The sequence below is a fragment of the Epinephelus moara genome, chromosome 14 (assembly GCF_006386435.1).
Source record: "Epinephelus moara isolate mb chromosome 14, YSFRI_EMoa_1.0, whole genome shotgun sequence".
Taxonomy (NCBI): Eukaryota; Metazoa; Chordata; class Actinopteri; order Perciformes; family Serranidae; genus Epinephelus; species Epinephelus moara.
The window spans coordinates 18,234,237-18,249,259 of record NC_065519.1 but is presented as its reverse complement, the minus strand read 5'-3'; the positions used below and the strand labels follow the sequence as shown (position 1 = coordinate 18,249,259).

Below are 15,023 nucleotides of genomic sequence, written 5' to 3'. Positions count from 1 at the left end.
ATTCAGATTGTACAAAAAAAGGTTTTATTGTTTCATGTTTGTGAAAAAAAATGGCACGGATAGGTTACAGTGTTTTCCCTTAAAGGCTCAAATCAGCCGGATGTTTCTTATGGAGTGGACCCTGTATGACCTTCACAGTTAAAGGAGCTGTATGCGACATTCAGAGCATTAATACAGCAGCAAACAATGCGTTGCCGTATACCATTTTCCTCAAGAAAAGAAAAATGACTTTGCTCCTAAATAGTGCCTGTGTGCACTCCACACAACAAAAACCCACCCAGACAGAGAATGTTATCCCAAAAGCAAACAACCATTGCTCCAATATCCAGTTTCTCTGAAAAATACACCCTCCCTACAGTTACAAAGATTAATGGCCTGCAACTACACCATTTGGCTGCTCCAAACATCAGCCCTCCGATCTAAACATAAGTAGCTTGTTCTTCCTACACGATTAAGCCCTCAATACCATCGTAATATCACTGCTGCATGGAATGCTACGTAACGGCGACCAGGTATGAAGGATTGTTTGATAAGAGTGGCAGACCAGCACCTGGTAAGTTAGTCCGATGAAATTACTCTTCATAATAATTAGCCATGTTCTTCTGTTTGAGACCGTGACCAACATATAACGTTAGCAAATGTATATCAGCTACGTTAGCATCTTCGTCGTATCACAGCTGAAGCAGAAACCAAAGTGAGCAAGTTAGCTACAACCTGGAGGTATGACATTAGTTCGAACAAAGGTTTTCATTGGTCAAACATGTATTTCCTCCGAAATCGGTTCAAATCAAGGGTCGTTCGAATATTTTTCCTCCGCACAAATGTTACGCAGGAGTGTGCAAGCGTTCATAAGAACCCTCAAAATCAGTTTTTATACATTTCTGTGAAAATTTCTCAAATGAAAATCCATGCTTTAAAGCAGAGTAGGACGGGTTATGCTTTCTCTATCCTAGGAAATACATTTTCGCCTCAATGTTAGCTCTGTCAGCACTGTTGCCATCGTTAGCACTGCTTGCGCTTTTAGCACCGTTAGCTGCTAGCCAGCTCAGCCACCTCCATGTTACGAGAGGTGTGCAGACAACCTGATTGAGACTCTTACATACAGATTCTCTCTGACTGTCGTATACAGCTCCTTTAATGTTATTCTCATTTGTCAGATTACACTGTTAATGCTTGACATTAGTTTTCTTGATCCCTGTGTTCTTCTGTTCTACGGTAAAAACATACTAGACAAGGATTTTAGAAGATATTGAAGAAAATAAGCTAATAGTAGGTCCAGATTGTCATTTTTCTCTTAAAATATCAAGGATTTCCCCTCAAGACACAAGCAAATACATTCTTTAGCCTGGAGCCTAAAAGAGGAAAACAACAGGACACGGTATCATGTGCCGCTCAGTTCAAGAATCAAGCATATGACCATTTGGTTCCACTGAGTTACATAAATATGAACATCAACAGCTCCTCTAGCTGCAAACCAGCTCCTGTACGCTTTAAAAACAATGTTCTTTGGTGTGGTCACATCTTCCTCAGAAACAAAAAAACAAGCATCTGCAAAATATTCAACATTTGGTTGCAAACTCAGAAGTACAAGAAAACAGCTGTATTAATATTTTATGTGCCACGGCCCAGTTTGATTTTTCCTGCTGCCTTTGTCCCCTGAGTCAGAGACGGGTGTTCCCTCCAGCAGCCTCAGCAATAACATCAGGCGCTGCCCAGCCCGGAGAGAGCTTTCAGGCGACGACTTCACAAACTGCTGAAACACAGCTGAAGGCAACAGCTGCATGGGCCCTGTCTCTGGGTACGCTCAGCAGCAGGAAAACACACTCAGTCATTTAATATTGCACATGCGACACCACAATATAAAAGAAGTATAGGTTGTTGTATGGTCGTTGTGTTATGACAGCAGCGACAAGCAGAGAGAGAGCAGATCCTAATGTGTTTACATATCTGTTACCGCTTTGCATCTCATTAAAATATGCTATATAACAGTAACATTAGGTTTGAGAAGCAATATTTCCCTGTACTGTTTGTCACAATACAAATACTGTATATAAAACTTTCTAACCAGGAGAGATGCCCAAATAAATAGTAAGAAAGAGGGAAAAAGAAGTTTTTCAGCTGCCAACACTGATGAGGAATCTTCTCTACATAATTGCTGGAGGTTTTTTTTCCTTATCTTGGATCATTACCCAGAGGAATGATGATCACTTCCTCGTGTTTAGTCTCTCAGGCTCTATCGCACAAACACACTAATTACTGTGCTAGGTACTCCTTGGCTTTCTCCAACCCCTCCTTGAGGAAGTTGATGTAAGTGGATGTGGAGGGGTCCTCGAACCCACCGGAGAAGCTGAACGTCGCTCCTTCCTCCTCTGGTTTCATGGATGTCTGGTCCAGGAAGAAGTTGGCGTTGATGTGGTGGACCTAAAGCCATACACATGAGGGAGATGAGGCTTTTAGTCCGAAATTTTTCCATACCGATGTTGATTTGGAAATGTAACTATCAACAGAAAGCCATTCCTTCTTTTTAGTGAAAGACTATTAACACCAATAAATATCATGCTATGAGAGTGGTACCACAACTTTATGAAATACTGCAAGTAAATAAATGAATGGACTTAAAGGACCAGTTCACCCCAAAATCAAAAATACATTTTTCCTCTTACCTGTAGTGCTATTTATCAATCTAGATTGTTTTGGTGTGAGCTGCAAAGTGTTGGAGATATCAGCCATAGAGAGTCTGCCTTCTCTCAAATAAAATGGAACTAGCTGACACCTGACTTAGGGTCTCATTTATGAACTTTAAGTACACACAAAACAAGGCCTGAAAGAGGTGTTCGCCACCTCCCATGGAAAAGTTTTGATCTATTAAAACAAATTTGATGGGAGAAACTTTGTCCCACACTTACAAACATCTTGGAGACAAGGAAATTGGCAACACAGATGGTGAGGTGGAAGCCCGATTGTAGAAATTGTTGAATATTTTTTGGCAAAAGGCATTTTGGCTTTTGTCCTTACGCACATTTTTAGTATGGATCCTACACGCTGTTTTATAAAGAGACACTTTGTGCTTAAAGTGCCCAAAAAAAGGCATTTGAAAAACTCAACAGCAATGTCTCTTTCCAGAAATAATGACCCAGTTACTCAAGATAATCCACAGACCTTGTTGTGAGCAGTTTCATGTAGGAACTATTTCTTTCTACCGAACTACACCTGCCAACTGTATCACTGCGCAGAAGGAAGCGTGCGTCTACTGCTAGCTCACCTAGCACCACTGAGCTTGCTAATATTTGAGCTCAGCAGATGTTAAGGTTTACATCATGCGCTGTCATGAGCCTCTAATCCATGAGTAGATGCATGCTTCCTTCTGCGTGGTGATACAGCTGGTGGGTGTAGACTGGTAGAAAGCAAATGGTTCCTACACCAAACTGCTCACAACATGATATCTGGAATTTCTTGAGTAACCGGTTTGGTATTTCTGAAAAGAGACAACACTGTTAAGTTTTAAAAATGTATTTTTAGATGCGTTGAGCACCACAAGCAGAGTGCTATCTAGCTTCATTGTATTCTAGAGAAGACAGACATCTCTAAAGAATGATCTCCAACACAAATATGTATCTTTGATTTGAGGGTAAACTGCCCCTTTAATACTGATATCAACAGGAGTCATTATGTGTTTATAACTGAGTCCTGAATATTCCATAAAGTGCAGGCTGATGAAAGAGTTGAATATTTACAATAGTTCCATTGGGCAGTGCCACCATCATCTCCACAGGGAAGCTGTACTTCTCCAGGTGTAATCGGGCCTTTTCACTCAACACAGGGTTCTGCTCATCAGCCTGTTTAAGAAGAAGAAGATTTAAAAATGTAAATGAAGCATAAAGCACATTTTTTATGATTACTGGCTGAATTCCTTGGGGTTGTAGCACTGCCCTGACTGCTCACCTGCATGTTCTCCAGCTCTCTGACCAGAGACCAGCTGCTGATGAAGCTCTGGTTGAGCAGAGCCAGGACGGGCGAACTTTCCAGGACTGTCTCCCGGAGAGTTCGCCCCGAACCTACAGAAGCATGAAGGGGAGACAGAGATATTGATTAAGTTCAGAAACATACATTTTTGCTAAAACTCTGAACTAATGTAACAGCAGCACAAGTGGAGAGGAGTCATAATGCCAGCAGAGTGGGTCAGTAATGTGCGCTATACAGCAATCTATATTTACTGGAAGTCCTCTGACATGAGCCACCACAGGCTACGGGTCATACCAGACCTAATAAGGCTGCAGCCGCGAAGCTGCTGAGTGTATTGAACTAAACAAGTGTGATTTTCAAATAAAAAGATGAATTGATAAGAAATAATTATTTCTTATCAATTCATCTTTTTATTTGAAAAAGGCAGAATGTTCTTTTAAAAGTTTTATAGTCTTGCTTTAAGGCATCTTTGCTCACTTCTGAAGTCTTTGCACAAATCTAAACATACTAAGCCAGGATTTAGCTCATCGTCACCTGTACAAAACTGATATGGAATTGATTTGAGATGCTTAGAAGTAACATTAAGATATTTTTTTCTATTAACTCAAGACTAAAGTAACTCCGTTTTTCCCCAAAAGGCTCCAAGATGGGGAAAGCTCAGCCTGAGACTCTGGATGTCTTTCATAAACCTGTTTTTATGTCATTGTTTGGATGTAATTCTCTGTGTCTGTCATTTATTAGAAGTCCAAGGAAGAGCCATTTGCTTGAAAGGTTACAGAGCATTATAATCCTTGTAATGGGAGTTTTGTGTGCAGATCTATTTGTTTCAATGTTGTTTGGATGTAACCCATATTTAGCCTTTCATTTAGTCTGATTCAACAAATATCTCTCCAGGGTTCACGAGCTGTCCATTCTGTGTGTGCACTGAAAAATAAATGGTGTTCATACACAGCCCTGGCTCTGTGAATGGGCAACAAAGTGGCTCAGACCAAGCTACACAACACTATCATGCTGTGCTTGTGCACAGGACAGGGGAAAGGCCATGGATGTGTAAGGAGAAGGGCAGAGGGAGTGACAAGTAGGGGTGTATTTGTTTGGAGGCTGAGTTCAAATAACAACAATCTTTCTCCAGAATCACAGACTCCACCTTTATATCTTTTCCCATATCTCAATGACAGTGTACACTGCTCTGAAACCAGCAACATGTTAATGATCTCACCTCAGCAGGACTGGTCGTCTAACGCCCCCCAAAGCAGAATGGAATGCACCAGTTTGTTCTCTGCTTCAGCTCGCTCAAAGGCTTCTGAAAAAGGCAGGTAGGACACCTGGGAGAGAGAACGATGAGAACAATGTAACAGCTGTGAAACCACTTCATTCGAGCCAAAAGTGTGTTGAAAAAATGCTTCATGGATGGTTACCTTCTTGAAGGGGTAGAGGGTGACCTCCAGGCGTCGGGCGGCTTCTTGCTCGCTGATCTCTGACGTCCAGTGGATTTCCTCAAAGACGAAATGGATCGGCTCGCCGTCGCCATCTCGGCTGTCGATGACGTTGCCCTCCACATCCATGATGATGGAGGGAGTGGACGGACCCTTGGACTGCAGCTCTAACTGTGGACACATTAACAGCTTTTTATACAAGGAAATACCTCACTTAAAAAAAAAAGCGTCACATACTTAAGCTGTGACATTTTTTTCAGGGGAAAATCTTTGAGAGTAATTTTGTGATCTTGGGGAAATAAGTGAACTAGTCACCAGTGAAATTTGATCAGTTTCAAGCAGAAATACACACAGAGAAATTGAAAATGGCAGGTACAATAGATGCTCCCTAACAGGTTTCATAACTGAAAACAAAAAGAAAAAGGATATGAAATTAATACTATTACTAGCACTCCAACTTTAGGACACACTGTGGTGAGAACAGTAAGTCAAAAACAGTGAGAGGAAACATTTAAAAAGACAGAAAGACTGAAGCAAGACACCCATATACCACCTACTTTTCCTTAAACTGCTTTAATGACCTCAAACTACATCAGGAAGTGCTGAAATATAACAGCTGTACCTGTGGCAGGTATCCGATGTCCACCTCCATGTTGCTGCTCTCGCTGGCCCCGTACAGCCACTCCATGTCCACATTCAGAGACCTGACACGCAATAGGATAAATAATTACACCAGAACTACAACATACTGAGTGAGGACTACGTGCAAAAAGGTGACAGTCTGTTTAAAGGATCTACCTGTCATTGGGGACGTAGAGGTGAAAGTGTCGGACATGAGATGCGTCTTTAGAGATGATGATGTTGCCGATGAACTTCCCCGGGGTGAACCAGAAGGGAAAGTCTGGGACATCGTTGAGCTGGAATTCTGCGTGAATCCTGCAGAGGTGAAAAGCACAAGGAGTTGAGTTGGTACCGCAGACATGTTTAAAATGTCTTCTGTCAATACAGTAAGTGACAGGAATGTTTAGTGTAGCCTTTTAAAAACAAGCCTCTTTATCAAAAATGTTGTATACCTTACATTACTGCTGACCATTTTTCAAAGCAATTTATTCTAACCTTGAGACAGCCTTCTCTTTGCTTATGTTACATTACCATTACATAGAAATGCGGCTGTGATTGAGGACTGTTTGAAAACATCTCCAAACTCATCTCTGAAATCCTAAATTTGTGTTTCCACTCCGACGACGGATAGTGTTTAAAACAGGTATTAAAGCACTTGAAACTGCATTAGCCTGCAATAATAATGTAACACTGACAACAAAGTGAAGTGGACTCGGGCTCTGAATGCTGAATTTAAATTGAAACCAGTGGCCGCCTGCCAGAGAGGGCATTACAATTTACAGTATGTTCTGGATATTAGGCAGCACTAATGTAAAGCATACATAATTCTGCGGTTAATGGACTAAAAGAAGAAGAAGGAGCACCACTCTGGCCTTCTTTTAATGTCTCTGTCTGATCAGCTCCTCACCTGAACACAATGTCATAATAAAAGTCATTGCTGGCACGAATGCAGGCGACAGCTCCCTGAGGAGCGAAACGTGATTTGATGAAGGGCCGCGGGTGGAACATGCTCAGCAAGGAGTGGATGAGAACCTGCAGCAGGATAAAAACAGAAATCAATGAACAGTCTGATAATCACAAGCCTCTTAACACGCATCATTGATGAGTTTTTTCTAGCGTACCTCTTTGCCCTTTGGTGCCGGAGGGTGGTAACGATTGTTGGGCAGGTACCCAGTGAAGATGTTGAGCTCGCTAGGGATCACCCACCACGTGTCTCCCACTTCCACTTTGTTCTTGGGAGGCAAAAAGGCTCTGAACTGGCTGGCAGAGAAGGAGGAAGAAGGCACTGCTGGGCTCTTCCATGAGCGTAGCCCACTCAGAGAGCTGTGAGACACCTGGTACCCAGAGATTAAATCAATTTACTTGTAGTATAGTCTTCATAACGAGAGGATGTGCTTCTTTTAAAAATGCCTGAACCAAGTCAATCCTCTGCTAAATCATTGTTGAATCAATTATTGGTTGTTTACACATTCTGAATGAACTGCACTGACTCAGACGGAAGAAATGTCTGAGTCAGCTCAGTGCAGAGTTTGTGAATAATAAAGCATGAATTCAAATTATCTCAAGCATCTTGCTGCAATGAATATTTATATAAGTAATGACTTAAATCTTTTAGAAATCACAGTGAATGTTTGCATATATTTCAAACCCTTTACACAGGCTCTTCTGCGGTTACTATCAATAGTAGTTCGGTCTCTTTCCTTACCCCGAGGAAACCATCCTTGCTTTTTGTCATGGAGTCGAGCTGCAGGGGCTGCATTTTGGCCTCCAAGGTCAAAGCCTCGCCATTGGGGTCATGAGCCACCTCCTCCTCGTAATCCACAGGGGGTGTAATCCCTGTGAGGAAGCCGTAGGGGTCACAGTCAGATGTGAGGTGAGGGTGTGTGTGTGACCAGGGAGGAAATGCCACATTCAGCAAGAAAGATAACAAGATGTACCTGTGAGCTTCTCAACAATTGGTTTAAACTCCTCCGGACTGAGATAAAGGTCATGGTCGACATCTAAGGAGGAGAAGAGAAAAAGCCCCTCGGCACCCAGGGTTCGGACACTCTCCTCCTATTGGACAGGCGCATGTGTTAGACTGAGCCTTATTGTCATTTCACATGCTTCAGGGGTTTTGAATGCAGCATCAAAACTAGGACAACGAGCCCCCTCATCACATAACACTCTGGAAAATGACTTAAATTAATACTGCAGATGCATCTTACAATAAAATGCATTCATATGCCTATTAGTATTTCATCTCTGTTGGTGTCACAGCATTCATTCAACCTCTGCAGTCCTGTCTGGATAAAGATCAGCCCACAGATTCCTACCATGTGTCTCTCAGACGTGCCCACTAGCGCCTGTACAATGGAGGGAGACAGGGGGGGAGGGAAGTACAAGAACAACTTGGAGACCCTGTGTTGCCAAACATGAGTGGATTTACACAGGAGGCTGAGTTTTGCCAGCTGTGACACAGATCCAGCCCCACTAATAAAACACCATGGGGTGGAAAAACTGCAGATGCGGTGTTGTGTGGCGTCTGACAATGACTCTGAGCAGCCTTTGTGGGGAGAACAGTGTTGAAATATGACAATACAGTGCGCCTACAGTAATCATAGGTCATAAAATGAAGCAGAAGGTCAATGCAAACTTTCTAGTAACACAGATAAAATAAGTAAATGGCAATTTCTGACCTAACACATGTTGTTCCCAAGTTAAAATCACCTCTAAGTTAAGATCACTGCTTAATTATGAAATATGAGTGAGGTTAAAACAGATGTGGATCTCACATGACGTTTGAGGAGCTGTGCATCTTGGTAATACTTGATCCCAAAGGCGAGAAGAGGGACAGCACCGACTATAAGCAGAGTCCACACCGCCCTGGAGATCCAGGATCCACAGCTCGGACCCTGGTGCCCATTCTGCTGCGAAATTCCGCTCCTATCCTCGGGGGTTGTTTTATCCACGTCTGCGGCCATCCTCGACCTCCACCACAGCTATTTACACTAGGACATGTTCGTCCGATAGCGTCCAGAAAAAGGTAACCAGCAGGAATCGTTCAGTGTAAACTTTCTCCTTAAAGTGCTCAGAATCTAGCGACGGTTCGGTTCTCCTGTAGCCGGGGACCGCGCGTCTTTCCCGGCCGTTACGATCGCTGGCAACAGCTGTGGGATGTTTTAGCTAGCAGCACAGATTTCTTATTTCCCACACCTAATCGAGAACCATATGGATGTGGTTAAAATGCGTCAAGTGAGCGAGTAATAGCCAGACTGAAACCGGATATTGGGCGTTTGGGGGCTCAAAGTAAAAGCACTCGTCATTTAATGTTAGCTAGCTGTGTGCGGATTCAGCACTCCGTCCGTTACTACGTGATTCGGTCTAATAACGGTTCTAGCACAAATCATAGGGAAATAGTCAAAATGTAATGTCTTACCCGTTATACACCGGTTATTATATATTTAAATGTATTTTGTGTGATTTCACATGTGTCTACTTTCTTTGCGGAAGGAAAAAACGTTTGTCCGGGGCGACATTAACAGTCAAAATCAAAGTTTCCACACAGTTGTGTCCCTCCGCTCTGCCTCAGTTCTTCTTCGCAGGAACCCAAATTAAGGGACTGTACTTTACTTGTCAGAGGAAGGGGGTTGCTACAGTGCAACTTAATTAAATAATTAATTTTTTTGTGTGTTGAACCTCCCAAAATTACAAATATTTTTCCTTTAGCCTCCCTGAGTGACTAGGGGGAAATGCACAACCCTCCCTCCACCATAAATAACTATATTTTTTATATTCAGTCTAAATGTAGGCAGTATTGGAGCCAACACAATGAGCAAAAAGCAGGGAGTCAGAACAGAGATCGTTGATAAATGGAAAAGATCCACTTTCAAGGATGTATAAAGAAACATGGATACGTCATTGGCGGCTGGCCCCTCTTCATTTCTATGAAAGTTGCTCAATGGCACATGAAGCAAAAAAAAGCTAATTAACTAGTTAGAGACATGTCTCTGTTTTAGCAACATACCTTGGTCAGGCACCCCGAGCTTTTGTACCACTGGCTGAGCTTGTAATGTGGTATTATAGAGTATCTTTGGTCGGAGTTATCACCCAAACAGCTAATTTCTGAGGTAAAATGCAAATTCTCTTTAGAATGGGCCAAACGACGGTCATAAATTTTAAAAATTCAATGATAATTTCCTTTGTTTTTCAGTTTCTAGCTGTGGTAAATGGTGTGATTTTGGCAATTTCTAAAGAAAAGATTCCTTTCAAACCGGCTAGTGGGATTTAGGGTTTAGAGGGTATATATACAAAATAAAACCATTTGGAGTTGGATGCCACCCTGTAAGCCAAAATAAAAAAAACAAGTCTCTCTACAATGCTTAAAAATTATTTGACATGCCTCCCCCTCATAAGTAATGAACAGTCCCTTAGTCTGCTTTGTAGAAATATTGGATTTATTTTTGGCCCAGGCAAAACGTTAGACCAAAAGTTATTCCACATCTACCCAGACATACAGAAGACATTTGCGTGGTCATGGAGATACCTTTGTAGATAATCCGCTAAGAGGCAAAAATAACTTGACATTCCCCTTTTCAGGGTACACTCTCTAACCCAATCATGGACTACAGATGACTATATCGCCGAGTGCTTTATTTTGAAAGTGATAACCGGAAGTTAAATTTACAGCCTCTCTAACTTTGCGGAAGTTCTGCGTTGGCACAGTAGCCACACTTAAAGGGGCAGTGCTGCCTTGTTCTCCCCAGGAATGTCTGCTAACAAGCTTCAATTACAGGTTTCTCTGCCAAAGCTCACTGTTATTACATTTTTGTAGCTTCATGTCCTCCAGAGGAAGCGAAGGTCTTTGTTTGTTCTGGACCACCCTTTAGAATTTATGTGTTTCAACATGGGGCCATGTTATAATCATATAGTAACAATAAATTCATTTCATACATACTTTTTAAAAATGATTTAATTCTGCATAGAGAGGAGATATGGGAAGAAACAAAGGGAGCTGATGTGCATTGAAGCTTCCCTGCTGATCTGGTATGGGTGTTAGACTAATGCCAGAGAAACCTCTGAATCAATATCTGCATAAATTGGATGTTTCTTACATTGGGAACATGGATCCAGGGCGTCCAACTAAAGCAGTCTCTTTAACCTTGTCGGTCCAAACCTTTTTGGACTGCTGTGACCCATGGAAATTTTAATTTATGTGTAACCCATCATTTCAAGTTATGACCATGTGTGCAGTTCAACCAAAAGGTGTTTCTTCTTTCTTAGATTATTTCATTTAAAAAGATAAAAACAACACAACCCTCATGCTGGGAAACGCTGCTTTAAGCACACTGTGTAGCCACAAATGACAGCAATCTGCAATCTAAAGCAACACTATGTTAAAGTTTATTAACATTCCACTCAGCTCTGCACATACTCAATATTTACACAGGTACATGTTGCATCACGTTACCCAGTAAAGGTAAGGCTTTCCTTTTTCTGCTGATAGCCGGACGTCTACCAGCTGTAAAGGGTCAGACAAATGAAGTGTGCCACAAAAAAAGCGTTTCACAATGTGCTCAACATTTGTGACAGTAAAGGATAATAGAAGCATTATCCAGTTTGTAAATGCATCAGTCCATGGGTTAGTGTGGGCGGCTCTCAGTTCATGTCCTCTTCCACAGTCTGTGTCTTCACTTCAACTATTTTTGGAGGGATGTAGGAGCCCATACCTGCTGCTCTCTCTGCCTCTGCCTGGGTGTAGGGCTCTTCTCTGAGCTGTTTCAACCTGGATGTTGAAAGAAAAGAGGTGAGCTCCGAAGCTTGCAGGAATACTGAACCACTGTACATTTATAAAGGACTGAAATTGGGTGTGATGCCTTACCGTTTTTTGTGCACTTTGCTTTTGAAGTGCTCCTTCAAGGCTTTCATATCCACGAAATATCTCCTGCAAGACATGAAGTGCCACAGCGTTAAAGGCTAACTGCAACATCTCGTTTTATTGTAACCTTTATTTAATCAGGTAATCTCAAGATCTCTTTTACAAGAGAGACTCGAGCACAGCAGAAGAAATAAGACCAGAGATAAAGACACACAACAAAACAGCCAGTCACACAGAAACAATCACACATTTTGAAAAAGGTCCAAAATTAAAAGTTAAAGTTCATGCAGTGGAATGAGACATTTTCTACATTCCAGTGTGTGTCCCATATCTCTGCTGCTTAGTATTAAATCATTTTCCACTAAAAGCACAGTGGTGAACACTCCACACGACTACACAGCCAGTTACAGAGGTGGAATGTAACTAAATACATTTACTCAATTAATGCACTTGGAGTACAATTTTGAGGTAATTCCACTTCGTGCTATTTCATACTTCTACTCTACTACATTTCAGATGGAAATATTGCATGTTTTGCTGTACTACATTTATTTGACAACTTGTGATACTTGTTACCGGGCAGATTCACATTATTCATTTATTCATTCATTCATTTCGGGGGTCGTGGGGAGACTGGATCCTACCCCAGCTGACATTGGCCGAGAGGCGGGGTACACCCTGGCCAGGTCACCAGACTATCACAGGGCTGACACATAGAGACAGACAACCATTCACACTCACATTCACACCTACGGACAATTTAGAGTCACCAATTAACCTGCATGTCTTTGGACTGTGGGAGGCCACAATGCTAACCACTGCATCACTGTGTCACCCACATCACTTCAACTAATCAATTATAATGTATTAGTATGGATTATTTCAGTCCCACCTTTGTTTTTTTTTGTTTTTTTTAATATGTTTTTGGGCATTTTTGCCTTTAATGGACAGGACAGCTAAGTGTGAAAGGAGGAGAGAGAGGGGGATGACATGCAGCAAAGGGCCACAGGCTGAACTCGAACCCGGGCTGCTGCGGCAACAGCCTTGTACATGGGGTGCCTGCTCTACCACTAATCCACCAACACCCCTTCAGTCCCACCTTTCCCATCTGCAACAACAGCAATGCTTTCACGCTACTGCATCACTAATAAAAATCCAGTAATATAATGATAATACTCTGAAATGGGACATTCTGTATAAAGAGCGCCTTTACTTTTGGTACTCTATATTTTGATGCTAATACTCATGTACTATTACCAATGCGTTTGAATGCAGCCCTTTTACTTGTGACAGAGTAAACTTAGACTGTGGTATTGCCAAAAGTTCAGTCAATATTTGTGAACATGAGTTAATCTCTCAAAGCCAGACACCAGAGGAGTAAGTCTCAAATGTGGGATGTCATAGGGTATAAAGTCTGGAGCTGCTCCACAGACAATGGATGGGAGCCTGATCTTGTGGACCCACACTTTGTTTATTGTACCAAAATGATCTTTTAATAGGCCCCAAAGCACTGGAATTCTCTGCCTGAGGAGATCAGACTGACCAGCACATTACCTGTTCTTAAATCATTACTTAAAACATTTTTCCAAAGGAAAGCTTTTCCTTGTGATGCCTGACTTTTACTTCTGATTTGTAATTTTTGTGTTTTATTTCCCTTTGTTCCATTTTCGCCTCTGTACACACTATTTTTTTACTACAAATAAATGTATTCTGTTGTAGTGTTCTGTGTTGTGAAACAGAAAATGTACCCGTATATACTCAGAACATTCCCCTGGGTGCCATCTAGAACACCTGTCCCACATAACTGTCTACGGAGCAGCTCCAGACTTTACACCCTATGAAAGGAGTGTACAAACTTTTTTGAATGGGGGCCAGATTAGTTCATGTGACAACACCTGGGGGGCCACCTGCTTCTCGCATCATATGGGTTAAAAAAAATCATACACTAGCAGGACATATCCTCCTCATCATTTGTTGTTTCCCCTCTCACAGAAAACAATCAGTTCAATTGTTGGATTAACGAATTAAAAAAGCAACGTGTCAGTAAGGAAGCAGCTCTATTCAACCTCTCTATGCAGACACACAGGGGTGAACTTACGCGCAGTGTAAGCAGTAGTGTTGTGCACATCCTGTCACATCATAGTCCACCTCCTGATGAAGAAGCTTGGCTGCTGTGTCAGGCTTCATGTCCGAGTGGATCTGGTCCAGGTCTTTAGTCCTGCGCTTTGTCTTCCATGTCTTTGCGATGTTCTTCTTCTTATCACTCTTGTGGTTTCCTGTTTGTTTGGACTTCCCCATGCTGGATCCTGCAGGACGGGATCAGGAACAGGGACAGGACACACAGCAAAGAGTCAACACAGAAAATAAATAATTAGTACAGGAATGTCAGGAGAAAACTAAGCTGTCTGGTTAAATGACACCAAAATTTGGCGATGTATACGGATAAAATCTGCTGAACACTTTCTCACTTGACTGTCGAGTTAGCAGAAAATCCAGATGTCAGCCAGCGTTTGAGTTTTAAAACCGAATCAGCTACGTAGCCACACAGAGTCACATCCTGTGGGGTAATATTTGTATCTATCCAAAGCTTAAGACAATCAGTAGGCTAAAAAACCCTGCGCATAACAATTTTTAGCTTTGCTTACCTTTACACGTGTGGCTGAGAAGGATGAGTTTTACTTCCGGGTCAAGAAACGTTAAAGATATATGTACTCACCTGTAGAGGGCGACAAACACCACTATTTAGCGAAAGAGAAATTGAAATGGAAAAGAAAAATAATGTCATGCTGTAGATTAAAATCATGATAATATAAATTGTAAACAGCAGCAATGATTAAAAGAAACATATGTATAAGTCTGTAGTTTTTATGTATCTACTGAACTAAACTCTCATCCATACATGATTAAGCACATATTACATATTAAGGGGGGAAAAGTATTAGATTCTTAAATGATTTCACAATCATTTGCTCAGAATGGATTGCACAAGTTTAAGTGCAATGTTATTTTTATGCTCTCTTTTTTAAGCTTTATTTCAAAGTTTTACCATACAATATGAGCAGAAACAGACTGTGAACAGAATCATACACATACAAATGAATTATTGAGAAACTGAAAACAGTACCAAACAGAAAAAGACAACAAAA

At 41.6% G+C, this 15,023-nt stretch overlaps 2 protein-coding genes across 3 annotated transcripts; both read right to left on the bottom strand.

The window, feature by feature from the left end:
• Window positions 1–5: 5 nt before the first annotated feature.
• Window positions 6–9,251, bottom strand: selenon (selenoprotein N). Its single transcript, XM_050062826.1, has 12 exons — window positions 8,795–9,251; window positions 7,958–8,075; window positions 7,726–7,856; window positions 7,142–7,354; window positions 6,928–7,052; window positions 6,198–6,335; window positions 6,022–6,103; window positions 5,382–5,570; window positions 5,183–5,288; window positions 3,943–4,055; window positions 3,735–3,836; window positions 6–2,421 (listed from the first exon to the last, which is right to left on the bottom strand). Exons 1-12 carry the CDS (start codon window positions 8,981–8,983, stop codon window positions 2,254–2,256), a joined length of 1,674 nt encoding a protein of 557 aa, XP_049918783.1. The 5' UTR covers window positions 8,984–9,251; the 3' UTR covers window positions 6–2,253.
• A 2,129-nt stretch (window positions 9,252–11,380) lies between these two features.
• znf593 (zinc finger protein 593) lies at window positions 11,381–14,589 on the bottom strand. Of its 2 annotated transcripts, none has more exons than XM_050062834.1 (4): window positions 14,523–14,589; window positions 13,976–14,183; window positions 11,881–11,943; window positions 11,381–11,784 (listed from the first exon to the last, which is right to left on the bottom strand). In XM_050062834.1, the coding sequence occupies exons 2-4, from the start codon at window positions 14,173–14,175 to the stop codon at window positions 11,658–11,660; spliced, it is 390 nt and encodes a 129-aa protein (XP_049918791.1). In that variant the 5' UTR covers window positions 14,176–14,183; window positions 14,523–14,589; the 3' UTR covers window positions 11,381–11,657. The 2 variants fall into 2 exon arrangements, with proteins under 2 accessions (XP_049918791.1, XP_049918790.1); XM_050062833.1 differs by lacking the exon at window positions 14,523–14,589 and adding an exon at window positions 14,346–14,497.
• Between the last annotated feature and the right edge of the window lie 434 nt (window positions 14,590–15,023).

Excerpts from the sequence above, each read along its gene's own strand:
- znf593 (XM_050062834.1), bottom strand. The coding sequence starts at position 14,175 with ATGGGGAAGTCCAAACAAACAGGAAACCACAAGAGTGATAAGAAGAAG. Across the intron at positions 11,944-13,975 it reads CACTACTGCTTACACTGCGC|GAGATATTTCGTGGATATGA; the intron begins GTAAGTTCACCC and ends CATGTCTTGCAG. Across the intron at positions 11,785-11,880 it reads AGCAAAGTGCACAAAAAACG|GTTGAAACAGCTCAGAGAAG; the intron begins GTAAGGCATCAC and ends TTCAACATCCAG.